At 32.5% G+C, this 27,940-nt stretch overlaps 3 protein-coding genes across 10 annotated transcripts in view; 2 read left to right on the forward strand and 1 right to left on the reverse strand.

The window, feature by feature from the left end:
• Positions 1-27,940, forward strand: part of LOC144848768 (neuronal acetylcholine receptor subunit alpha-10-like) — a 171,125-nt gene that overhangs the window by 86,244 nt on the left and 56,941 nt on the right. The window lies entirely within an intron of this gene.
• LOC144848761 (kinesin-like protein KIF25) lies at positions 145-23,330 on the reverse strand. Of its 6 annotated transcripts, XM_078705668.1 has the most exons (18): positions 23,288-23,330; positions 22,591-22,736; positions 22,359-22,481; positions 21,947-22,085; positions 21,664-21,767; positions 20,283-20,414; positions 19,182-19,249; positions 18,640-18,714; positions 18,102-18,254; positions 17,769-17,933; positions 17,309-17,511; positions 16,910-17,215; positions 15,876-16,025; positions 15,548-15,574; positions 13,455-13,526; positions 9,201-9,248; positions 1,623-1,709; positions 145-882 (listed from the first exon to the last, which is right to left on the reverse strand). In XM_078705668.1, the coding sequence occupies exons 2-18, from the start codon at positions 22,723-22,725 to the stop codon at positions 800-802; spliced, it is 2,070 nt and encodes a 689-aa protein (XP_078561794.1). In that variant the 5' UTR covers positions 22,726-22,736; positions 23,288-23,330; the 3' UTR covers positions 145-799. The 6 variants fall into 6 exon arrangements, with proteins under 6 accessions (XP_078561794.1, XP_078561795.1, XP_078561796.1 ...); XM_078705669.1 differs by lacking the exon at positions 15,548-15,574; XM_078705670.1 differs by lacking the exon at positions 9,201-9,248.
• Positions 23,371-27,940, forward strand: part of LOC144848788 (uncharacterized) — a 33,126-nt gene continuing 28,556 nt past the window's right edge. For all 3 annotated transcript variants that reach the window (XR_013613922.1, XR_013613923.1, XM_078705721.1), the window contains exons 1-5: positions 23,371-23,469; positions 23,974-24,035; positions 24,557-24,670; positions 24,845-24,909; positions 25,473-25,565. Coding sequence is in view for 1 of the 3 variants with exons in the window: in XM_078705721.1 (XP_078561847.1) it covers positions 23,453-23,469; positions 23,974-24,035; positions 24,557-24,670; positions 24,845-24,909; positions 25,473-25,565 (351 nt within the window). In the remaining 2 variants the exon portion in view is untranslated. The remainder of the gene's footprint in view (positions 23,470-23,973; positions 24,036-24,556; positions 24,671-24,844; positions 24,910-25,472; positions 25,566-27,940) is intronic.

Raw genomic sequence — 27,940 nt, forward strand, 5'->3', positions numbered from 1 at the left:
TTATACAACAAAAGCATCATAATGTTTGAATAAACTTCAAAATCATAAAGTTGTTTATCTTTTTTAATTATAAAACCAACCACATCAAAAATATAGCAATAAATACTAATAAATAAGTGAAGATTTATATCATTTAAAGTTTTATTGTATTAAAACATACATGGACATATACACACAAGTGTAAAATCAAGGTGGAATTATCACAGTAAAACCATTTCATTTTAGAAATACATAAAATAGCACCACATCTAGCAGATATCAATATCTTTGGTATTGAAATATGTTAAGGGACCATTTTTGGACTAATACAGTATTCCTCTAGCTGTTTTGGCTACTTGGCTTACTTGAATTTGTCAAGACTTATTTCGTTTGTTCGTTCGTTTTTATTTCACAATGCATCAAACTCGTAATATTTTTACAGAATAATTCAAAGTATTAAATAAAAAAATTTCTTTGACTAAAACTATTTTAACAACAGTCGTTATATTTAATATAAATACACATATTTTTTATTAGAGAATAACCAAATATGGTCAATCTGTGTAAAAAAAAAACATCGGAAACAGGAAAGAAAAATCTAAACAATCTAGCACCTACAGTACCACACATTTTAAACTCTAAGCTCTGTCTACACTATCAAAACTTTATGTGACAAACAAATGTGATGTGCCCTAGATATGATGATGTCATATCATTACCATAGTTGGGCACATCACACTTTTTTTGTCAAACTAGTTTGATAGTGTAGACAGATCTTTACTTCATTGCAACAATGTTGCTCTTTTAGGGTAGTATGTAATTATTTCTTTGTAATTTTAGTCTTTGATGGCCGAGGTGATCGACGTCCAGTTGGGATAGGTGGATGGTCATCTGATTTGTTCCCTGTTGAGTAAAAGAGAAGAAATGCATAACTATTGATGTAATAGGAACCAGTGTCGGGATTGTGAAATAGGGTGGGGGGGGGGGGGGAGACATACAAATTGTATGTTGAACTGAGCAGTGAACCTAATGTCCTATCTTTTGTGCATCGTGATTCCAAATTTTAGCCCAGCCCACCCATCACAAAAATGCTGCAAATGATATTTTTTATCATTTGAACAATATTTTCACAAAAACTAAGAATTTGTATCCATATTGGTTAAACTTTTTATTCCATTCCACACAAAATTATATTTATTTTTATTTGATGGCAAACAATGATTAATAGTGTCATTATTTTTGAATGGATGTTTATTAAGAAAACTATCATCTAATAATGAAAGTTCATTTTTAAAAAGGGGTTCAGTCATGATTAGACTATTAGCAACACATAATTGATAAAGTCAAAGTTAATTAGGATGAAAGTTAATTTAGGTTATATCAATAGTAGTAATTAGATTAGAGATTACATAGTATTAAAAGATGTGGATAAAACCTAATAAAATGAAAAGGTAAACATAGGGTGTGATTGGAGGGAGGGGGGGTCGGGGAGAGTACATGGAATGGGGGTTGGAGGGATGGGTAGGTTGAAGTGGTTAGGTAAATAAAGTGGAAAAGTAAGCAAACTGGAGAGTACATGGAATGGTTTGGGGAAGGTAAAAAACTACTTTAAATATTATCTTAAAGTTGGGATATAAATTCACCTCTTTTTGGAATTGGAATACTAGACGGTTTCTTGGCTTTAACTGGTATCGGAAGAATAATGTCCTGGTTCGACTGTGCAATAGAAGCTATAAAAAGAAAGATGCACTAGTAATGATACAATAGTAGAGTACAGAGACAGGTGTGAAGAGAGGTGCAGATATACCCAACCCTATCCCTTTAAACGTTAGAATATATATATTATATTACAGCCAAATACTCAAAGATGTATTGTCCCCTGAAAAAAATAATTAATTTTTAATACGCCATTTTAATGTCACATAATAGTTTGACCAAAAATTGGATTGAAAAAACTGTATTTACCTGTAAAAAATGTAATTTAAAGCAAAAAAATAGTCAAATTGGCTGCCATTTTCTGTTGATTTAACCATTTATTTTGTCATTTTAAGTGAAAACAGTATTATTGTTTTCTTTTTTTTTTCTAGAGAAGTGATAAACTTTATTAAAATTACAAAATAACCTATTCAAAGTCTGATTTAATTAATTTTCATTTTTCATGTCTTTGGGGAACAATACATCTTTAATAATTTGTAAGCAAAATTATCCAATTGGGCATAAGATATGTTTCCTTGGCTACAAATAAGACCAACCTTAACACCTCACACCTCTCACAATTTTTAAATTTAACCCAATTTCATTTCACACCCATGATGGTGATATGGTATGGATGGTATCAATATTTTTCTATATATTCTTTAATCTTTCCCTCATTTCAGATGGTCTGAACTTGTGCATAGACATAATTAAAAGATAAAAATAGAAATAAACAAACAAAACAGTAGAACCCCTCCTTTGGGACACACCTTTTCAGGGACTCTACATTTTTAAATGAAATGAAGAAGGGACAATATATGGTTTTCACTATGGCAAACCCATATTCAGGTGACAACCCCTATTAAGGGAACACTTTGTTGGGCCCCCCTAGGTGTCCCCCTTAAAGCGGTTCTACTGTATTTGAACTGAAAAAGAACTTAAGATAACAAAAGACAAAATAAAGTTATTGTGTGTGTTTATTATACAACAGAAAGATATAAAGCAGTGCAAGAAAATAAGCAGAGTACATACAATAGATAAAAAAGCATGTGAACATCAGCTAACGAGTTAGTGCTAATTACTGCTCTAATTAAGTAGTTACATAGAGGATGAGAACAGTAATGATTTAAGAGGTATTAGTAAATATCAATTAATTAAATTAAATTGATTAATTTAATTAATTAGAAGTAAATTAAGGAAATGAGTTAGTAAGCAAAAAAGGCATAAAGGACAAACAGATTATGGAAATGATGTCATGATGAAAAATAGCGGTATGTTTTTGACACATTACTTATGAAGATTAGAAGGAGGATAATAAATTGACAATGTTCAATAACAATTTTCTAAATTGTTTTTACTCTACTAGGGAACATGCCTAAATAAGGTTTACCATACGCCATCTGATTACTCAACTGAGAGGGAAGTATGTAAGGTAGAAATGTCTCAATGTTTCAGTTATGCGCAAATGAAACCATCCAGCATTAGAAGACGAGCACCCGAGACTTTCAAAGTCGTCTTTTGAACGAAACATTTATGTGGCGCAGAGAAGTGAAGAAAGTTTGTAATCAGCTTTGTCTCCTGCTCTGCTACACACAACAGAACATTCCCGGAAGTTCAACAGAACATTCCCAATATGTTAACAGAAGTTTAACAGAATATTCCAATATGTAAACAGAAGTTCAACAGAACATTCCCAATATATTAACAGAAGTTCAACAGAATATTACCAATATGTTAACAGAAGTTAAACAGAACACTCCCAATAATGTTAACAGAAGTTCAACAGAATTTTCGCAATATGTTAACAGAAGATCAACAAACCATTGCCAATATGTTAACAGAAATTCAACAGAACATTCTCAATACAGTATAAGTTAACAGAAGTTCATCAAAACATTCCCAATATGTTAACAGAAGTTCAACAAACCATTGCCAATATTTTAACAGAAGTTTAACAGAACAATCCAAATACAGAAGTTTAATTGGTGATGAAATGGAATGTCATCACCAAGACAAACTAATTAATTACAGAACATATAATAATTTTAATCTAATTAAAAACATATTTTGTTTCGAAATTCCAACAGAACTTTATCTAGTCATCGAGTGGCAGTAATTTTGGATCACAATTGGGTCACAGAAGTAAAATTTCAACATGATGCCAATTTTCGATCACATGATGAGGTGAAGCATGGCAACCATCAATCGACACATCCACTCAAAAACCTGATATTATCAGTTTTATAAAGAGAGTATCCTGCTGACTAATTAACTATAGCAGCAATTGTTTGACCACCATGAATCATCAAACATGACATCTGCAACAAATTATTATGAATTTTGTAGAAATAACTCTTCATTGTAAGCTCTTAAGACGCCCATTGTGTATTGTAAACCACATATTTTAGTGTATACAACATTCTAAATATGGAATTAAAAAAAATATATATAATAGTAGGCCTACTAATTCTTATTGTATATGTATAAAATTGGAAAAATTGATAACCAGTTCTAAAAACTTGAACTTGATTAGTTCTGACTATTTTTTAGCCCTTCCTTTGATATACTGTATTATGTTTATAATGTTTATAATTTATTTTTGGGTAAATAAAAGAAAGTAAAAGTAAAAAAAAAAAAATCTAAACACATATAATTTCGGAACTTTGATTCAGGTTCAAATACATACAAGAATGGTTGTGTTTAAACACAAATTTACTTTGAGAACTGACTGAGAGGGCATGGTACGATTCTTGTAACTTGAAATTTATTAGCCTTTTTGATTTTCGGTTGTGAAGATATAACTAAAAGCATTGTTTTTGAAAATCATGCATAGATCACGTAACTATTGATTGTGTATCTCTATAATTTAGAGGGTCTTCTATGGACTAAGATCTATGGTGAACATTTGGTCAAAACACACACTGACAATTCAAAACAGAGTGATCACATAACCTCCTTGGCATAGGTAATAAATCAAGCGAGTGAGTGGCTCTGGGACCGTAATTACGTAGCCATAACATCGGGAAGCCGGGTTCAAGGCTCACTTGCTCCATGGTTCTGGTGGGAGAATGAGTCTTCTTGGATAAGGACCGTAGGTCCAGTGTACACATCTGGTTCATGTGCACTTTTAAGAACCTAGTACATCTTTCGAAGCGATCATATGGGGCACTCTGGGAGAACAGACTTTGACTGAAGAGGCTACCCAGTATAAATAATAATAAATAAACATGCAAATAACACCTGAAATAAACATTCCCGACTGAATTACATGACGGATTAGACAACAAAAATAATAATAAATAAACACGCAAATAACACCTGAAATAAACATTCCCGACTGAATTACATGACGGATTAGACAACAAAAATAATAATAAATAACAGAATGCCAACAACACTGATGACACACACTGGCCTTGGGCAGTGTAATCCCAACTTTCAGAGACTTTTCAACTCCTTTCCTGAGAATCAACGTAATTGGTGAATTTTCAAGGCTAGATCAAGCAAGTTTTATCTACTTTTACGTAGGACGTACAGTTAACCACTGTTATGTTTTTGACAAGTTTATTCTACTTGACCAACAAGCCACAGGAGAATTTTTTTATTAGTACAGTATTCCTGTTTCTTCGAGAATTTAGACATATTTTAAAACATAGTTTTCATTTATGTTTATATGATCATGAATATTTATGAGTGACATGATGAATATTCAACAGTTTGATTAGGGCACATTAGGCCTACAGGTAAGTCATTTTTCTCGCATATTTTGTGGCTGATTGAACAGAAATGGCAGGCTATAATAATTGAAACCAGCACTAATTATTTTTAAAAAGAGATAAATTTTAATTACAATTGTTTGAGGATAAAACAAATCAAAGGTAATTTCTTATTTTATGTAAAAAGATGTATTTTTAATTTAGGAAAATGAGTACTATCTATTCACATTCATTTTGAAAAAATTAAGATCTGATTTTAGTTGGCAACATGAAAAATGTTTAATACCTATGTCAGTTTCTAATGTATAAGACTTCCTCCTGTCAGGTTTCTAAATTTATCCGCACCGGATAAAACACTTTTAATAAATGTTTGTAGACTCAATCAGAAGTTATGCGAGAACAGTGATTCATGTAAAGTTACGAAAGTTTTAATAAACTTTTGAAGGGAAATAAGTAGACCGTGATAAAGATACCGAGTGACAAGTGACTAATGCTGCAATCGTAGTCTGACTGAGTCAGTCAATTTCATTAGTCTTGTTTTAAATTAACTTTACAGATTTCCAGCTAAGTTCAGATGACATAAAGGAAGCTGGCTATAAGAAGTGAATTTACAGTATCATTGTTTAGAGAGAGGCCATGTCTTGAGTGTTTTAACAATAGCAGCCAGTTTCTGACAATGTAACATGGATTGGGTACACCTATGTTGCAGATATGTGTACAGGAATTCTAAAGAAATCAACTATTTATGGATTTAATTATGCAGTTTGTAATACTGTATATGTGTGAAAGAAGATAAACTTCCTTTGTTAAAAGCAAGGCGTTCAAATTGTTGAAAGAACCTAATTGATATTTAATGGACACTATTTTACGCGACACTGTTTGGCGAAATATACACAGTATGTGCATAAGAAAGACCTTATGTTGTGGATAGCGGAATTGTACAACAAGTTAGTGTATGTAATTTGCAAGTTTAAATAAAAACATCCATTTTGAATACACTTTACAGCTGACTATGAAAGGAAAATCAAGACATAAAGTTCAAGAAAATGAGTTTGTTTAAAACTGAAAAACTTTAAAAGGATTTAAATTGATTATAAAGATTTTATGGAACAGAAGAAATTATAATAGGAAATAACTGTTTTCAAGAGGTTAAAAAGTACATATTTTGTTTTCTTTGTTAAGTATAAAAAAATACTTTCACCATGTTTACTTGGAGAAAAGTACTAATTTACAAGGCAATCTTTGCCTTTGTTATGCTACAGTGTCATACTATCGCCAACGTTGTATTTATATCAACGCCAGCAAAATCAATTTCAGCATTTCCCGGCGAATCCATTACTATACAGTGCATAATAAGCGGTTTGACGGAGGAGCATGTTGTTAAGTGGATGAAAGGTGCAGATAATGATATTATCAGTCGGAATAAACTAATCACCGAAGATTTTAAAAATTATTTCACAATCTCGCAAGAGCGAAATAACTATAGTCTTGTGTTTAAGGCGCCCGTAGATTATGAATATTTAGATATTTACCTGAATGTATTCGATAAAAATGATGCTAAAGTTTTGTACAGTTCAACAAAGGTATCGATCGCTTGGACGTTTTCCGAGCCAAAGTGCGCAAGATTGAATGAGGGTGCAAGTCTTTCGGAAGGTGAGACTATGCGTATCTTATGCCAATTAAGCCAAAGTGAATCTGGCATTGACTTTACATGGAGAAGGGATGATGTTATCATGTCACCGGGAAGGTACGTATTTAACCTATATACGTTCATGATAAAGAGAAGCGATCATAATGCTAAGTTTGTATGCAACGCAACAAAACAATCAACAGGAGAGACTCAAAGCTGTTCTGTTGATAAGCTCACAGTGAATTACGCACCGACAGTACATTTGCGACATACATCAATGTTATCGTACGAATGCGAGGTTGACGCACGACCTAGTGCAATACCAACATGGATTGTTGATCCTCTGATACCAATCAGTAGCTATAACATACAGGATTATTCAACTTTTTTTATCACAGCTCCCGATACTGTTTCAACGGGATCAGCTTTATCGTGCATCGCGAGTAACTCGGTAGGAGTTGGAAACGATATGATAGTGATTACAAAGAATGATCCAACGACTGTTAAGCCAACGTTTAGCGGAGACGGCAGACAAACGGTTCCTTATGAAAATAAGTCGGATGTTGAGTCAACAAAGTTTGCGATGATCCTAGGCCTTCTCTTCGGTGGCATTGGGTTTATACTTGTCACGAGTCTGTTTACGTTTGGTTGTTGTAAAAGAAGAAAAAATAAGAAGAAAACTAGTGAGATTAGGTATGCGGTAACATGCAGTGTTGTTACAGATGATAACACGAACATAGAGCAAATTGAATTAGGAACACAAGAGCATAGAGTCTCCCTCTATCAGAATGTTACAACAACAGAGACAAACTCAAGACTAACAAATAGTAATTCAATTGTAGCTGTAAATGCGAGATACAATGGACATAAGGCAGCAGCTCCAATAGCAAATAAACCGAAAGCATCCACCGGTTACGCTAATATTGTACTCAACGTAGATAAACAGGACGTGATATCAAAACCAAACGCCAAACCCCCGCAGGTGAAATCAGTTCGTAACACCATTCATGCGGCAACGGAAGAACACATCACTGCTATGCTAGATGTGAAACCCCCTTCTGTTATAACGTACGCTTCCGTTGTACCCCGATCTAAGCGTGGTGATAAAGAAAATAAGACAAAGTCCATTCACTCAGATTTCTGCTTAAGTTTAGAGATGACGGACAAACCATCAGCGGAGAAGATGAAAGATCTTCGCTTGGGTTACGCCAAGGTTATTCCTAAGTCAAAACGAAACCCTGACATGTCAACGAATTCAAAAGATAATAAAACTGAAAACAATATGGTTGACGAAATAAAAGGACTTTCCGTAAACAAAATAGAAAATTCACGTTTCGGGTACACAAATGTTTTTCCTGTGTCGGATAGAAAGGTCAAAGAAACTAAACGTGCTTCATTCGATTTTGTTATAGATGATAAAGCATCAAAGCTTAAAGTAAACGATAATAAAATTAACAATGGATATACGGCAGTGGTTCCTAAATCACAGAGAACAGCCAATGAAAATCAAGCAAATGATTATGACCCAACAACAGACTATAGAATCAGCTATGCTAATATTGATTTTACGAATGTTAAGAGCAACGGAAAATATAGTAAGACATCGAACGCTTCACGTGTCAGTTATGCTGACATTGACTTTTCAAAAGGAAGTATGCGGCAAAATAGGCAAAGTTATGCGTCTGTTGTTCCGAAATCCCAAAGGAATGACGACAGAAAAAGCAGCTCTTTAGACAAATAATGATTTATCATTATTACATTTGCAAACAATTGCCAATATGTTTATGTGTGACAGTATTATTAAAAGGAAAAATGGAAGAGAATTAAGAATTTGGCAATAAAAATGAAAAATGCTATTTATTTTGCAAAACATGTAAAATGAATTAAGAATAATTGTTATTGATTAGTCACCGGATTATTTGAACTGTATGTCATTATATGTACAGTATCGTATGCAAATTCTATAATACAGTATCACATATGTATCACATGTGATGCCTGTATTATGAAAACGTTGATGCTGGCCTGTAATACAGCAGATACATGTGATACATATGTGATGGTGTATCAAAGAATTTTCCTATGATACTGTACTAATTACAGATACAGCACTGAGAATTGGCTAGATGCGTTAATAGCAGCTTGAAGCGTATTAAGCAAGTACTAATAACAATACTCACACACAATGATTTTTGGAAGAGGTTGTTTAAATTCAGATTTATCTACAGCTAAAGACACATACAGCATGCAAAGTAGAAAAAGAATATTACAAAACACATATAAGAATGATTGTTATAAATAACAGCTACATATGTGAATCTTTTAAAGTGTGACATAAAAGCTACTTTGAATGATGTATAGTTTGGATGTTGTAAAAATATTATTAAACATTTATTTTGCTACCTTTTATATTAATATTGATAACACAGTAGAACCCATATTTAGGGGAGACTTTCCCGAAAAAAAAGGGGCAATATATGTTTTAATACTACAGCCAAATCATATTCAGGGGACACACCTGTTGAGGACAATTTGATGGGCCCGAAGGTGACCCCTTAAAGGACAACTTTTTTATTTTATTTTTATTTTATTCAATTTTCAGGCACAAAAATACATGACAACAAGACAGCGGTGCAGCACCCTGAGGATTGCCATGAGTGCAAAGCACTATCGAGATGGCTCTCCATATACTGCACTTGAACATATAAGTAAACCATAAAAAGACAAAGATATAAAAATTTTAAAATTGCGAGTTATCAAGTTGAACAATCATTAAAATTGAATCTAAAAAATATATATATATAAATATTATGTACAGATAAAAATGATTGTTTAAAGATAAAAAAAATAAAAAGTTTAAAGTTGCCTGACATAAGACCGGAGAGCTGTCACAAATGTGTTAAAACTAAATAAAGAATGTTCTCTAATATAATTAGGAATCTCTTGCCATACACGGGGAAAATTAGTGTACAATGAATATTTAAAAGAATTGGTTCTGGCATATTTGTGTTTAAAAATAACTGATTCGGAATACCTTGGATTAAAATCAACAAAATCGTGAATATTAAGATCAATTCGACCATACATACATTTCATAATAAAAAGTATACTGAGAAAACACACTCTCTGGTCCATAGATGGCAAATTTAAATATTCGAGCCGTTGCTCGTAATCGCCCTTAGCACACAATTTTGTGATCCTTCGAAGAGGTTTATTTATGCTAGTAATATGTTGTTTTTGATGAGGCACCCAAACAGGGGCAGCATACTCAAGTATGGGCCTACATAAACCGTTAAAAAGCCTCATCAAAATTACAGGGTCGTTAAATATCACAAAACGCTTTATGAATCCGACAATTTGGAGAGATTTTGTGGTAATTGCGGACACATGCGTTGACCAAGAGAGATTGCTTTCAAAGTGAATACCAAGATATTTGTAGGAGGTAACTGCTTGAAGGTCATTAGTGTGAATATGATAACGAGCATGAATGGGATTACGTTTGCGAGTAATATGGAGAACTTTGCATTTTTTAGCATTAAGTCTCATCATGTTATTTTGACACCATTCATCGATGTTATCTAGATCTTTTTGAAGTAATATCGCATCATATTCACATCTAATTGGCCTGAACACCACCGTATCGTCGGCATATTGTCTAATTTGAGAGGTGATCGACATAGGGAGGTCAAAAACGAACGAGTTGAAAAGTAATGGGCCAAGTACCGACCCTTGAGGTACACCTGAAACAACTTGTGTACGGTCAGATATCAGTCCATTAAGGACAATCTGTTGGCATCGATCAGTAAGAAATGAGCCCATCCATTTCAAAATTGGACCACATAGACCAAAATTGTGGAGCTTACGTAATAGTTTAGGGTGACTCACACGGTCAAATGCTTTTTCCCAATCAAGGAATATAGCATCGACGACTGGTGGGTTCGTACCATCTAATATTTTGGACCATTCGTGGTATATGGATGAAGCTTGTGTAACACAAGATCTTCCAGGATAGAACCCGTGCTGTACAGGACTAACAAACGCATTACATTGAAGATGAAATAAAAAATGATCAGCCACAATACGTTCTAGAACTTTGCCAACAACTGAACAAAGTGATATTGGTCTATAATTACTTATATCATTTCTACTACCAGATTTAAAAATTGGTACAACATTGGCCAATTTCCATTCCTTCACCACAATGCCTTGGTCAAGGGACATTTGAAAAATTTTAAGCAAAATTGGGGATATAACAGGTGCAGCCATACTCAACATCATAGGGGTAATCCCGTCGGGCCCATTATTATATATTATATATTACAGTTCGAGTTCGAACCAAAGTCATAATTGAAATCACCAGCGATGATCACAGCAGTATATTTGTGCATGATGGAGAGTATATTGTCTGAGAGTTCTTGAAAATTGGTTAACCATTCTCTTGATGAACTCGGGGGTCTATAAACACAGCCAAGCAGAATACTTCCTCCAGATACGTGGATTTCAGCCAGTTGAACCTCAATATTAGTGTCAATGTCCACAGGTAATACATCTATAGAATGTTTGCATGCTATCAGAACACCACCACCGTGTCTGTTTCTGTCGTTTCTATGAACACAGTAATCTAACGGGAAAATCTCTGCACTCTTAATCGTTGGATCCAACCATGTTTCAGTCAACAACACTATATCAATATTATTTTCTATCCGTACTTGAAGATCCTGGATTTTATTAGCAATACTTCGGGCGTTGAACATAGCGATTTTTATGTTGTTGGGTCGGTGGATTACGTTTAAATCTTTCATTCTGGAATTCATTGGACCTGGATTTGTTTCAATATCACCAGCAGACAAGATATCAATACTAAAACATGCCGTATGGTTACTGTAATAAGCGATCGGACGTGAGAAAAACTTACGACTTTTAGGCTGACGACAAGCAGTTCCACACTGACAGTCAGGAAGGTATGCAAACTCTATTGTATTGTGTTTCACACCTGACCACTGATCGTTGTTGTTGACAGTTTGAAAAACAATAGGCCTAGCACTTGTAGCGTCGTTGACGAACCCGTGAAAAACGTAGTTTTTGTTGTCATAAAAACACCGATCGTTGAAATTTACAGTTACCTGACTCCATTGAACATATTGGTTACTATTGATTAAAATTATGTAGTAAAACCAAAGGTATAAAATCGAAAATTCATTGATTTTCCGCAGACCGTAAAACGGTGCTGTGTGAGTCATTGTCATGGCGAGTAGTCCTAGGACTTGACCGAGGACCATATTTTTACAACGTATTAGGTGCATCACAAAATCTACTAAATGAGTCCAGATAAGCAAAAAAAACAATAAAAAAAATCAACATTTATATTTTTTACAATTTATTTACAAAGTGTGTTTACTAGAAATTTTCGCGATTTGCCAGACTTTGCCACAAAACTGATGACGTAAATTTTGCGATGCACCTGTGATGTCACAGCAATTTACGGAGACTGCTGTATGGCGAGCGCGTGCGGCGATATCCTTAATCTCGCGATGGTTGTGAAATCATATGTAATATATTGTTTGAAGGTTTGCATGGCGAAATCGAATGTTGATATAAAGTTTGCGGTACACCACGTGTATTAGTTCTGAAAAGAACTGTTGAGTTTCTCGATGTTTCATCATCATATGTACATCCCTAATACGTTGTTAAAATATGGTTCTCGGTCAAGTTGTCCTTTAAAACAGGGTTCTACTGTATTAAAAACTGCAGCTATTATATATTTGCTTTAGCATTTGAGTGACTGGCTGTATCGCATCCACAATTATAAATTCAAGACTAGAGAAAAAATATCATCTTCAAATTGTCACAATTTGACAGGCAAACTAATAAAAAAAGTTTATCATTGAGAGTGACTGTTTGAACTTGGCAATCCTTTAGAAATATTGACAGCAAAAAGTAAAAGTACATATTTATAGAATTAATATTATACTAAAGGCAGCTTTAAAAAAGTCATCTTTTAACTTAATTTGTTAGCATTTTATTTTCATTTTTAAATGCATTAAGGTTTAGTGCAAATGCACTATATATGTAGTAATTATCTTAAATTATTATTATATTTTAATTGCACATACAGTATTTGAAATTATAATTGATTAAGTGGAATTAAAAAATGTCTGGAGGTTAGAAGAATAGAGAAGAAAACATTATATGAATTAAACATAATGATTGTAATAGAGTTATACTGTACTACTAAAAAAAAAACACCAAGAAAAGATATTTATGTTAAATTGGACGGAACTGTTACATGTAATCTAAAAACTACAATTCAGGAAAGCATAGGCCACTGTAAGACCTGTTCAAAAGTGTTTATTTTCTGAGAAATTAATGTAATTGTATGTATAATTGCAAGGAAATTGTAATTGATTGTTAAATGAATACTGTATATGAACTACCTGGAAAACCCGAGAAACGAGAACGCCCTCGTGGGGTTGTAGCTGGAGATGAGTCACAGGATGAAATCACACCTATGATAAGAAGAAAAAAAAATATCATGTTTCATTTTATAATAAAAAAAATAAATATCAAAATACAACTCTGTAATAAACGTTAATATGGTTATCTAAGCCTGTACAGTAATGTAGTTTCAAAATGATAGGGTAGCACTGTAAAAACTGTTTTATATTTTGCATTATTATATTCTGGTGGTCAAAGCGTTCTAAGACCATATGTGGATACCATCCACACATATATGAAATCAATTTTTAATAAATAAATGTTATTGTTAATATAGTTAAGACAAATGAGCAATTAGGCATTATAATTATGTAAATACAGTTTTAATAAAGTTAGATTTTTATAAAGCTTATAACATCATTATTATATTTCATTTATGAGAATATATGTTTGATAAAGTTAGTAGATTGCTTAAAGGTTATACTTGGTTCAGAATTTATATTTATACCTGCCAACTTTTTCAGTGGTCAATGCGTGATACATTAAATTAAATTGTGTATAGCGCCCTCTATGTTATAATAACTCAAAATAATCACGAAATATGCCCTCTATGTTTAATTTTTCGTCAAATTTTCGTTGCTAAGGCTAAGGTTTCGAAGGCTATTTTTTCTTCAAAATAGGCAAGTTAATTTCATAATAATGTTTTTCTGGATATTTTTTATGGATGCGTGAGAAACAGCTACGTATGCGTGAGGCATAAAAAATCGGCCCTCATGCGTGAGACTCATACATTATGCGTGAGAGTTGGCAGGTGTACATTTGATTTATGTCAGCTTGGTCCACACTTAATCTATAGTCTAGTGATGGACCATAGAGGTATTAGTATCTCCAGAGAGTTGTTAACAACTCCCTGTTATCACTATGGATGGACCAATCACTTTAGACATGCTTTTGCTTAAATTCATCTAAACTTATTATTATTGCAGAAGATTGTTGTACTATAACAATCGAAACATTGACACATTCTCAACTTTTCTTTACATTATGGTTTGCTGATGTCCAGTAAGTTATGACTCGACCCAGACAGGATGGAAGTTACACTAACAAAGTTAACTTTCCAAAGTTAACTAACAAAGCGACAGGTTAAAAGCTTAGAACTAAAAAATCACTTTTGTTCTCAGCAACCCAGTTTCATTTCACATAGAAAAAAAATGATGAAAATGCTCAAAAATGATAGCAGACAATATAAGACATGCCCATAAAAGGATTCATTCATTCATGAAAAAAGGGTTAATTTTTAAAAGTTAAAATAATTAGCATTATTTATTTAGAACATTTAAGCTATGAAATGCATGTTACGGTAGGGGATCTCTTTATCATAGTTTGCCAAACATCACAACTGGACCCAATAGGAATATAAGTTAAATTGTACATTGATATTGATGTACACACCAAAATAAATCCAATCTAATCCAAGTACTGTACAGTATATCCCAGTTAACTGGTAAATGGCGTCAGTATTCATTTGTAATAAATGATAGTGCCTTCTAGTGTTTGGAGTGATAAGGCTCTTCAAGGACATAATCAACACATTTTAATACACAATTGTCATATTCGAATGGGAACTTTCAATGTCAACGTAAAGATTCGTTGAGTACTTTTTGTATTCAAATTGTAAATTTGTGCTCAACAGAACGTCATTCGAATAGAAAACGTTGACAACGAAAGCTTTTTCGTTAAGAACAATCTCAACGCTCAAAATACTCCATTAAATATTAAGTACTCAGAACAGAAAAACTGTACTCAACGGTAAAAGTCCAAAGCGAATACGACAATTGTTACATATTAAATAGCTGTATGTTAAACACAAACGTAAACATTTATAAAGTTGCTAGACCATATGGAAACGGAGGACCGAAATGTATTGAGTTAGCCTAGCCACATTTACATTAAATTAAGGAAAATGAGGACGGAGGGCGCTTGTACCCTTTGTTGCACATTCAAACAATTATTCATGCTATATGGATGATGTAAATACACATTCTCATAGTCTCCTGGTAACAACAACCATGCATCAACAACTATCATTTACCTTTCAAGAGTTTATTTGTCAGCTTTACTGATGTGTTGTATAAACAAAAAGATATATTTTCAAAATGAGATTAAGAAGAAAATGATAATAGTGATAATTCTATATAAATATTAATAAAATAATATTAGAAATAAAAAAAGTAGATATTGTTTATATAAATTAAAAACATTTATTAGAGTGGTATGGAAGTAAATATAATTTTAAAAATGATAATTTTTATATTTAAACAGGTATACAGATTTGAAACAAAAACAAAAAACAGATATTTTTTAAATCTTAAGAAATCAAAATTTAATATTACAGTATTATGATAGTCAAGATAACATACCAGTTGTGACTCCTGATTGAGGGCGCTTTTTGGTCGGACCTCGTTGAATCTGACGAGCACGACTTCCAAATCCCAGACATTGAAGGCTCTCGGTTATAAACCGTTGCGCAGGAGACACACAACACATGACAAGTAGTTTGGCATTGCCACCTTCATAAAAATTTAATTTTTTTTTTTTTAAATAATTTAAATTTTTAACATCAATGGAAACATGCAAATGAAGATAATATAATAAATTCTTGGAACAAATTTTCCTTAAATAACAACTGGGGGTGGGGTCAAAGGTTGACCTCTAGCTATAAAGTCTCTATATCATCACAATTAATAAAAGGGTATTAAAAACCTAATTTATTTTACATTTAATTTAATATTTATTAAAAACTCAAATCATGTGTCCTTCAATAAGTTGAACTGCAATATGATTATACTTGTTATATTTGATTTGATTTGATTTGATCACTTTATTTCAGAATAAATATTCCATATATACTATATATACAACAATTAATACAAAACCGGAAAATCAAACTAAATAGGAGTTTTTCCCACTTAGTGTAGAGATTTGAATATCGGAACAAATAGTTCGTGGTACACCTAACCAGATCGTTTTCACTGTTCACAATTCTTAATCTAAAACCATAGACCATAGATAGATATTATTTAAGGGATTCTGTCAAAATGAATTTACTGCAGTTAGTGCAGAAATTACATTTTGTACTGCAATGTAATGTAATGTATGATAATTTGTTTCTAAGTAGAAGTTTATGTGGCAGAATAAACAGTGTGTATGATTACCAAAACAGCAGCTTGTTAAATAAATAGGTTAAAGAGTAAACAATAAAAGCTCTGTCTACACTATCAAACTGTTAAAAAAAAGTGTGATGTGCCCAAATATGGTAGTGATATACCCAAATATAGTAGTGATATAATGACATCATCATATCCATATATGGGCACATCACAGTTTGATAGTGTAGACAGAGCTTAATATTGACATGGTCCGTAACCTCTTTCTCATTTCTAGTAGGGCTTACCTATTGTGTCTTGAAGCATATGAGTTAATTTACTGTTTCTGTATGGAATATGCGATCTATCCTCGGCAAGCGCCGCCAGAACATCTGCCAGCGCGGAGAGGCTTCTGTTGATAAATGACGTCTCTCTAAGCGCGGCACCCGTGACCCCCGACAAACCAACGCACTCACTACCAGCAAGATCGACCAACTGAAGTTTGGTTTTTACGACGCCTGTTATGTCTGGTGGCGGGGTTGAACGTGAGGGGGATGGCGAGCGTGAGCGGATTTTTAAACTTGGACGTTTATTTGGAGGTGGTGTCATTGTACCTAGAAATAAATTAATAATAAATATTTCAGATATTATTTTGATTTATGTTGACAAAAAATCATAATAAATAAATTATGGATTTTAAACACTACCTGCTCTTGACCGTGGAAGGGGCGAGTGACATCTGGATGATTTAGAGGGCGCTGTTGATACTCCAGTTGATATGGACGTAATTGTCAGCGTTACTATCAAATGTGAACGGCTGGAATGAGCATGTACCAATGTTGCATCCTCATGTCGATGCAGCATCCCATAATGCACCAAATCTACAACTTCTGATGCTTTCTGGACCATTCTGATGATATTCATAAACAAATAAAATTTATTATTTAATTCCAACACATTTCTGGTAATATTGTACTTATATTTTTTCAATATTTTAGTATATTATAAGGAAATCATAATTTTTTAATTAATGATATTTTAATATAAAGTCAATATTAAGAATAATGTCGCTCGAGCTAAGTTTGATTTCCAATATCAGAGTACTGGGTTCATGTCTTATTATAAGACGAAGTATCATGTTAAAATAAAGAGATAAAATAGCGCCACCTTTGTGTTAATGAGGGTACATCACATGACCCATCATCAGCTATTGTTATGGTGTGCTTTAAAGACTTTGCCTTTCCGTGCAGCAAATCACGTATTTCATTGTTATAGATCTCCGCAACCGACATCTCAACTCGATGGAAGTCGTGTGTTCTTTCATTTATCAATCTGAAAACAAAGGAAACAATTTTTGTACTGATTTTCATAATATATAAATCGATAATATTTTTCAAGGCTTTACTATTACATTAGATATTTGATGGTGAAGATATAGTTAATAATAAAACAATATGTACAATCAAATCAAAACAACAATAAAAAGTGCAAAAAATGTACCTAAACAATTCCCTTGCAGCTCTTGGAATGACTCCCTCATTTGGACTGGACTGGAGACTATCTCTGTTTGAAAGGTTAGTATAATTATCTCCAAGCATTGTGAACGTTTTCCCGCTACCAGTCTGGCCGTACGCCATGATGCACACATTGTATCTGTGAATGAAAATAATATACTGAAATTCCCAGAATAAACATACTTACAATCTGCTTGATATACAGTTTTATTATAACGCCATTTCTATGGTAAATTCTCTTTTCACTTAAATTTAGCGAGTGTTTGAAACTACAATTGTAGGCTGACGAGTCAAAAAGTTATTCTGCACACACTCAGAAACATTTGAGCATGTGCAGGATGACCCAATAGCTGTGTAGTCACATGGCTTGTCATGATGAAACTGGTTGCTAAGGTGAGTTGCTACTAGAATATCACTAGGCTCTCCATTGTAAGCAGAAGGAACAGATAACATTTATGACAATCTCATCTTTGTGTAATTCCAAAAGACTATATAAATATGAAATAATATAATTATAGATTTACCCATCTAATAATGATGTAAGCAATGGCTGAACTTCTTCAAAAACGTTCGATTGGTCGTCTACTGGTGAATAGACTCTGAAAAATAAATTGTATAGTGGATTAAAGGATAAAGCATTGACAGCTGCTTAAAGAGTGGAATTGTGACTTGGTGGTTATGATGCTTGGCTACCAATCCAAAGGTCCTGGGTTCAAGTCCTGTCATGTCAGGATTTTTTCTATTATCTATCTACCAGGATTTTTTCTATTGACAAATGAAAAATTACAACTCCACTCTGAAAGATGTAAAAAGACTTTGTTTATGTAGAGCATCTTGTGTATATTTGTCTTGTGAACAGAATTGCCACCTTTAAGAATGATAGTGAATGAATTCGCTTATGGTTATCCTTGGAAATTTGCCTAAATATATGAGAATAGAGAGAAGACGAAAGACAAGAAAACGAACAAATTTTGGCCATAAAAGTAGGTAGTGGCATTTACTAAACAAAACACACACTCCAATTGGTTTTATTGCTTAATTAATCTTTTTAAAATTGCTTACAAACCTTTCAAATTCAAAATTCTTTGGAGTTGTTGACTGCCAACTCTTGTTTGCTTTTACAATAAGATTTTCCTAAAATGGAATTTTTTTAAAAATTATCATCCGATAAAGTTGTTTATAATCAAACAATTTACAAACAAAGCTGCTTAATATTTAATAAACATATATGTATAATAAATAATATAATACATAATATAATACAAAAGCAAATTACTGAAAAATGACAGTGCTGTGGGTATCAGTGGCTGGATCTCAATGGAGATACAAAATAAAATAAGCACTGAAAAAATGACAATGCTGTGGGTATCAGTGGCTGGATCTCAATGGAGATACAAAATAAAATAAGCACTAAAAAAATGGCAATGCTGTGGGTATCAGTGGCTGGATCTCAATGGAGATACAAAATGAAATAAGCACTAAAAAATGACAATGCTGTGGGTATCAGTGGCTGGATCTCATTGGAGATACAAAATAAAATAAGCACTAAAAAAATGACAATGCTGTGGGTATCAGTGGCTGGATCTCAATGGAGATACAAAATAAAATAAGCACTGAAAAAATGACAATGCTGTGGGTATCAGTGACTGGATAGCAATGGAGATACAAAATAAAATAAGCACTAAAAAAATGACAATGCTGTGGGTATCAGTGGCTGGATCTCAATGGAGATACAAAATAAAATAAGCACTGAAAAAATGACAATGCTGTGGGTATCAGTGGCTGGATCTCAATGGAGATACAAAATAAAATAAGCACTAAAAAAATGACAATGCTGTGGGTATCAGTGGCTGCATCTCAATGGAGATACAAAATAAAATAAGCACTGAAAAAATGACAATGCTGTGGGCATCAGTGGCTGGATCTCATTGGAGATACAAAATAAAATAAGCAAAAAGCTAAATCAAAGCGATAAAGTAAAACAGCCAAAACAATTAGCAGAGCTTTTGGGCAACACTAGCCCTTCATCAGTGCAAGTGAGAGTACTTAGACAAAATTGAGAACATAAAGCAGAGACTCGTTGCCTGAGTGAACTGGACAATTTTAATAATAATTTATAATAAATAATATAACAAATAATTATAAATGAACTAGACCTGTCACTTACATCATCGATAACTGTAATAACTTCTTCAGATGGTGTTCCGACGTCACCCAGGCTACTCACATCATGCTTTCCTGTATCAAACTCTAAGAGGGGTCTCGTACGACAATGTACCCTAATATTACCCCGGAGCTCCTACAAGACACAAGACAAGTATTTATTTTGTTGTAGTACATATAATAGTATACAAATGATGAATGTTTATGAGTGTAATGGTACAAATAATGGCACGAGGTGAATGATGAAAGGTTATATTTCACCAAATGCCATTATTAGTACCATCACAGTAATGGTCGTAATTTGTTTTCGTACGCAAAACATTTTTTTTTTCGTATACAAAAATTGTGAAAAAAGTACTATTGAACACCATGTGATCCACAATCGTTTAATCATGAATTTATAGGTGTTATATAATAGATAATGTATTCATATTTATAATGAGGTTTTTATACAGTCACAGTTTCAATAAGCAGTGAACTTTGTAATTGCCAAGTAAAACAACTTTCATCTTTGCATTGAGCTTTCACCAAACGGCACCCATTCGTGGACTAGGCCAAAATGTTTTTAATTATAATAATAATATTTTATTCATTTTTTTTCCATACTGTCTGTAAGTAAGCAAAGTTGGAATGATAAGGTAAGGTACACATGTTTAGTAAATCAAATATATAGAAGTTAAGTAAGACACATATCAGAAATTGCCAAAACAGTACCAACTAGAGGGTACTCCAAGAGTACAAACCTCCGCCTACTGTAAAATTCCCCTACATAAAATGTCTCCGGAAAATATATATATATTTTTTTGAATTTTTTTTATTAGTTCTAAGTGTAAAAAGGCTAACTGCACACTACAAAGTTGTGGATGAGAGTTTGGTGTAATGGTTATGTATTCAGCCTCTCACAGTTGAGATCGCTGGTTCAAGTCTCGCTGAGGGTTTAATTATTTTTTTATTTCTTTTTTTTTTGTGGACCTTGATCTTTGACCCTGACCCTTCAAAATTTAACCAAAATTATATGATGAGTCATTGATCATTGTGGCTAAGTTTGGTGAGAATAGGATAAAAACTGTGGTCTCTAGGCAGTAAAATAGTATTTTGTTAGTTGTGACCTTGACCTATGACCTTTCCCCCTCAAATTCGAACTCGTCCGAGCTTTTGGGGTATAGATCATTGTGGCCAAATTTGGTGAGAATCGGATAAAAACTGTGGCCTCCAGGCTGTTCACAGACACACACACAAACACACAAACATACAGGGGTGAAAATATAACCTCTTTGGCGGAGGTAATAAACTTACACAAGGCACCCACGGCACTATAACTAGCATGGGTTTATATATTACTGCAATGAATGATTACGATTGTTCGAACGACTAAATCAACTTACAACTAAAGTGTTGTGCAAATCACGTCGTCTTCTCTTTTCCTTCGCATGTCTTTCCTTCATTTCAACTAACTCTTCTTCGACTAATGATAACTTTTCTTGCAGTTCTGAGAGAGTTAGAAAAAAAACGCAAATAATTATAAAATATTATATTATTTTATATAAAAGTAAGGAATACACAATATTAATTTCTATTTAATAATTTAATTAAAAAACTTTCAACTCTGTACATTTTATAAAATTATATAAAGACATTCTATTATGGTAAAATTGAGCTTTTGTCTACCTTGCAAATCAATGTTATCTGAGATGATACGTTGACCTAACTCTGTTGACCTTTGGATAGCCCACTGAAAATCAGCATTTATTACTTCAGGTAAATTTCTGACACTTGATTTTAGAGTCTGGAGTTCTTCTTTCAATTCCTAAACCAAAAATCAAATTAAATTATATTCCAGGACGTAGCCGGCCAAAGACGTCTGTCTGACTTTATTGTGCAATAATATTATAATAAATAAATTAAAAATTAAAAAAAAAATGATCATTTCAGAATCTGCTACTGTCTCAAAGGGAAATAATTATGGGTTGTACCATTTTGTTACAGGGATTCATAATGACATTTATATTGGCTTCTCTTAAGAAAGGCCTACAATGGTTTATCCATGTAAAGCACAAAATATAGAGATTTAAAATTTAACCTTGATTCGTTTCTTGAGATGTAGAAGTGATTCTGGTTTAATTTTACATGAATTGTTTCCAATTCCTAGAAGCTCTTTTGCTAGATTTGCTTCCCGATGTGAACTCTGTATTTGACCTTGAAGCTGAAGAAAAACAAATAATTATTATTTTCACAAAATAATAGTTTTTACTAAATCAAAATTACCTTTTCATTTTTATTTTATTAAAATGATATCAGCTCTGTTTACCTACCTGTGCCAATTTGAGATGTAACATTGCATTTTCGGTCTTTAATAAAGTTATTTTTTCATCTTTTTCTCGTAACTTTCGGTCACATTCTTTTACCTTCTGTGGCACGAAATGGCTCAAATCCATTTTAAGAGGCATGATGGCGAGAACTACAGAGAAATATGTGGTGTTACTACTAGTTAGAGGGTGGCTATCTGTATTATTAAATTATTTATTAATAAAAAATTGATTAGTCTAAAAAATGATATACTTTATAATGTTATATTTATTATATTATAATGTAAGCACAGCAGCCAAACGTTAGCTTTTAAAAAATCAATATAAATAATACTTATATGCTTACCTTGCTTATAAGTTTGTACTATGATTATTAATGTATGTTTATGATTGTGTATGATGAATGGAAATAAATAAAGAAAGAAATAAATCGTGCGACCTAGGTTTTATTCATTTCTAGAACGAAACGACCTTTTAATTTACAGACATCCCTTCTGGCTCCCATATTCCGCCGCCACAGTGCAATAGGAGGTAGTGGTGGCTAGCTTATTTATTAGATGCTATGCCTATGGTAAAAGTATAGTTGTAAATTAGTGCCTGTTCTTTCCTAGTAAACATTCTGGGTTGGTTAAGTTTATTCCTCCCCTCGAGCAGCGATTAACCAAACTAAAACAATACTTATTTCTAAACATTTTTAACTCACTTATTTAAAAATATTGTAAACAAACCAAGAGTACCTCTCTCTCATCAGACCCAACGAGGGCGCACTTTATAAATATGGATTTCGTCGTTTTTCCGTCATGCAGGCTAGGTAGCGCGAAACCAACATTTTTGAATTTGTTGTGTTTAGAGTTAATAAGGTTAAACTATGGGGAAAAGAGATAAGTAAGTAATAAAGCCTAATAAAACAGGTTTAAAACTGTAGTATTATTAGGCTGAAACTGGTCCTTTTTAGGCTGGAAGGCTAAAAATGAATCAATCATTGCGTCTCCGGTCGAGTCTTGCTAGCCTAGCCTAGCTAGGCCTAGCCTAGGGCCTACTACTGGGTGTGCTAATCTTCGCCCGGTAGAGCCCAGTATTACCCGGTAGGGTATACCCTATTACTGCTAGGCCTACTGTATAATAATATTAATAAGCTTAGCCAGCTCTAGGAGGAGAGGAGGCCTAAGTAGTAGTAGGATACTTGAATCTTGTCCTTACTTTCACTACTGTATGTCTATCTCTTTCATTAATATTATTATAGAATATTATGGCATGCAGTTTTTGTTGACTGTTGTTCCCATCCATCCCAGCCAGTATATTCTTCATTGTAGGCTGAGGCTCAGTAAAAATCGTTCCATTCTCTGATGTGTGTGCTTTAAATAAATTGAATTTGAGTATTTTTTTCAGAAAATATGAACAAGCTGAAGAAACAAGCAGTGGTGACGAGGATTCATCAGATTCTGAATCAGGTAACAAAATAATAATTGAATATTAAATAATCAAACAGGGACCCGGAAAAAGTATTTGTTAGAAATTTAAACATCATTGGAGTATGTTTTTTAACTAAATATATCTAATGGTCTTTAATCTATATGAAAGTGTAACCACTACGCACATCATATGCTGATGGCAGACTAAAGCTCAGTTTCCACTATGTCTATAGGACGCTACATCATAGCTTTAAAAACTGCACTACAGCAGTACAACTGACTTGAAAAGGCGAGTTGACCAATGACAAGCGACAGTTAAAACAATCCATTACCGTTTGGAATTGCCTATAATACATACTACATACATACATAATAATTCTACTTTACATAGAAACAAACAAAATTAATGCATTATTACAGCAAAACATTGTAGTTACTGCAGTAATTGTAGCAGAATAATTTTGACATGATTCCTTACTTAACAAATATTTTTGTGGTACCTAGATACAGAATACGGAAAGGTCTGAAAAGTTTAATTATATATTGTTCTTCAATTCAAGCTTCTGATTCTGGTATAACTCCAATGAAAAAACAAAGGTTGGATTCAACAATGAAGAAAAGAATAAAACAAGAAAAAAAGAAAGTTGCAAAGAAGGAAAAATTGAAAAAATCAAGTAAGTACATTAGTAATTTAAAAAATATATATTTTTGTAATGTTGTACAATGACATTAATGTCATTAATATTACATTTTAGTCTTTATTATAAAAGTTTAGAAAAAAAAGTAGATGTGCCTTATTTTCCTGAATAAATGATAATAATAATTTTAATTTTGTTGTTGTTTTTCAGATAAGATATCTAAAGATGACTATTATTTAAAGAGTACTGAATTTCGAATCTGGCTAAAAGAGGAGGTATTTTATTGTATAACAAGTTTTAACATATATTGGTAGTAGTCTACACTAAAATAAGCCAATTTACCAATTACAGTTACCTCAAAACTAGACTCCCAGAAGACAGGAAAATGATTAACAGCGTATATCTCTCATTGGTTTTTTCTCATCACCAAAATGTAAATGAATGAATGAAAATATGAATACATTTTTTAAAATTATTTTCCAATACAAGAGTAAATAGCTGAAATTTTCATTCCGACTCCTGAGGTATCTGTCCTGAAAAGTGGACTGTCCAGAAAAGTGAACTGTTCAGAAAAGTAGACTGTCCAGAAAAGTAGACTGTCCAGAAAAGTAGACTTTAGAGAAAATTGAACTTTCCAGAAAAGGGATTGTCCTAAAAAGTGGTCTGTCAAAAAAAAATAAATTGTCCAGAAAATTGAACTGTCCAAAAAAATAAATTGTCAAAAAAAGTGAACTGTCCAAAAAAGGGAACTGTCCAGAAAATTGGACATTGTAAACCGGCCCAAGTGCGCCTTATTTTTAAAAGTTGATTGCAAGTCGTGTTCTCTTTATATTTTCAGAAAAGCATTTATTTTGATGAGTTGAGTTCCTCCAAGTCTCGGTATTATTTCAAAAAATTTGTGAAGATGTGGAATAAGGGAAGACTAAGAAAGGTTAGTGCTGAATATTTATTTGCAAAATTTGGTTCGCTCCATAGTACTGTATATTATTATTCATATAACTAAATTATAGATCCAGCTACATGAAAAAAATGTCTAGATGATTCGGACCTGTGACATCTACTTTTGAAGGTGAGTATCTTATAGCTAGACCATTATTGAAAATGTATCCTGTGTTTTTTTTGGTTACTTGTTGAGAACCATTTTTTGTTTGTTTTTGTCTTGTTGCCACAGCTGGTGGCACCTTGTGTTTTTAGAAATAAAATAATAAAAAAATATCCTTTTTGTGGTTAAATATCTCATTTATTTTAGTTTTCTAATTTAGTGTAGTATAATGTAATACTATAATCCAAAATCCAAGAGAGCCAACTATTTGTCCACAAGCACAACATTACCATTGTTCCAAATTCAATGCTTGTGAACATATTTAAACAATGATTGTTTATTAGGGTACGAAAGGTTTTGCTTTTTTTAGTTGATAATATATTATGTTCAAGGGTGCTGTATATAAAAATTACAAATTCTAACACAAAGCTCTGTCTACACTATCAAACTAGTTTGACAAAAAAAGTATGATGTGCCAAATATGGTGGTGATGCCCAAAAATGGTAGTGATATGACATCATGTCCATCACATAACATTTTTTTGTCACATAAAGTTTGATAGTGTAGACAGAGCTTAAAATTTAAAATGTATGGTACTGTAGGTGCTAGATTGTTTAGATTTTTTTTCCTTTTTCCTGTTTTTTTTTTACACAGATTGACCATATTTGGTATTTTGATTAATAGGAGTACAGTATGTATCCACATATGCTCTGTCTCTAATAATAAATATATGTATATTTATATTGTATACGACTTTTGTCAAAATAGTTTTTGTCAAAGAAAGTCTTGTTGAGTGTGGAGTATTTTCAAAATAATGGTGCTTGATATTACCATGACTGAATTATGATACTTAATACAGTACTTCTGTCAGGCAAGGATTCTAGTCAGTCTGTCTGTCAGTCAAAATGAAAACAAAAATGTTTGTATACAGTAGTATTAGACGACATTTGCCTCAAATCAGTAATCAAAACAGATTCATTGAAAATTGCAAAAAGATTTTTATTTCGTTTTCTTTTTTTTTATAATGATGAAGGTAATATTCAAAAAGCTGTACAAATTATTTTTCAAAAGATATTCAAAAATATAAAGTAAGGTTTTCTGTTTGAACATGCATTTCGGTTGTTGCACTTATACAACTGTTTGTTCTGTAGTAATGATAAAATATTTAAGTACTATATAAGTAGTTATACATTCTTAAGCCAAAAACGTATAGTCGACTCTCCCAATACTGGATTCTCTGAAAATCAGAAAACATTCCCAAGATCCGAATTTTTAGAGGGCCAAAAAGTGTCAAATCTTTTTTTTTTGCACTTTAAAATGCAATCTGAATTTCTGGAAAGCCAGACATATTAGTCCAGTTCAAAGGTATCCGGTATTGGAAAAGCTGACAGTAGTAAAAAAAAAACGGCCAGAAATTCTCAACTTTAATTCCATATAAGGTATTACTTGCAATAGTACCGCAAACCTTACATTTCTAACTAATACACACTTGTAAAAAGAATATGTTAAAAATTATAATATTTTTAATATCCTATTATGGTATGAAGCAATAAACTACATGTTTTTATTTTGTTATTCTTTGAATTCGTCAGGAAAGGAAGTGGTTTGTTTTTTTTATGCATAGAAGCATACGTATATTTTAATGTAAAATGCATTTTGGAGAAATGCCAACATTAACCAAACATTGTTTTGTGTGGCTTTTGTGAGTTTTTTTAATTGCTCACTTCAAACCCAACCCAATCTAGATATTGAAACACCCTAAACTATCAAGCAAATTATATCTGTACATTGCTACAACTACATACAGTAATATAAAATAAAAATTTAATATAAAAGTGTATAGCATGGTATAAATGTAGATCTAGAGTACACCAGCAGTGAAATCAACTGATACTAAGTATCCATCAATGACGGCCATGTGTCTTCAGAAGAAGACGGCTACAAGAACAGTTACAATATTGACAAAATTGTACCATTACTGAATAAATATTTTTAAAATGAAAACATGAAAGTAGTTTAATAAGAATACAAAAAAAGTGATATCATAAATTGTGAAAATGCCATATAATACATTTGAATTATTATGATTATTTTATTTACATTTATTTTGAAACAGTCAAAATAAAGCAATTTACAAATCAATTTAAAGTATAACGATACGAACTTTTTCAGGGATCAAAATTAGAAGACTTCTCTGATGACAGAAAAAAATAAAATAATTAACAGAAAAAGTGACATTAACACATACTTACATTAAATTTTCT

The sequence above is a fragment of the Antedon bifida genome, chromosome 7 (assembly GCF_963402885.1).
Source record: "Antedon bifida chromosome 7, ecAntBifi1.1, whole genome shotgun sequence".
NCBI classification, from domain to species: domain Eukaryota; kingdom Metazoa; phylum Echinodermata; class Crinoidea; order Comatulida; family Antedonidae; genus Antedon; species Antedon bifida.

Coding starts and splice junctions, on each gene's coding strand:
- LOC144848761 (XM_078705668.1), bottom strand. CDS start 22,725: ATGCCTCTTAAAATGGATTTGAGCCATTTCGTGCCACAGAAGGTAAAA. Junction 21,768..21,946: donor AGATAACATTGATTTGCAAG/GTAGACAAAAGC, acceptor TAACTCTCTCAG/AACTGCAAGAAAAGTTATCA. Junction 17,934..18,101: donor GCTGCAAGGGAATTGTTTAG/GTACATTTTTTG, acceptor CTTTGTTTTCAG/ATTGATAAATGAAAGAACAC.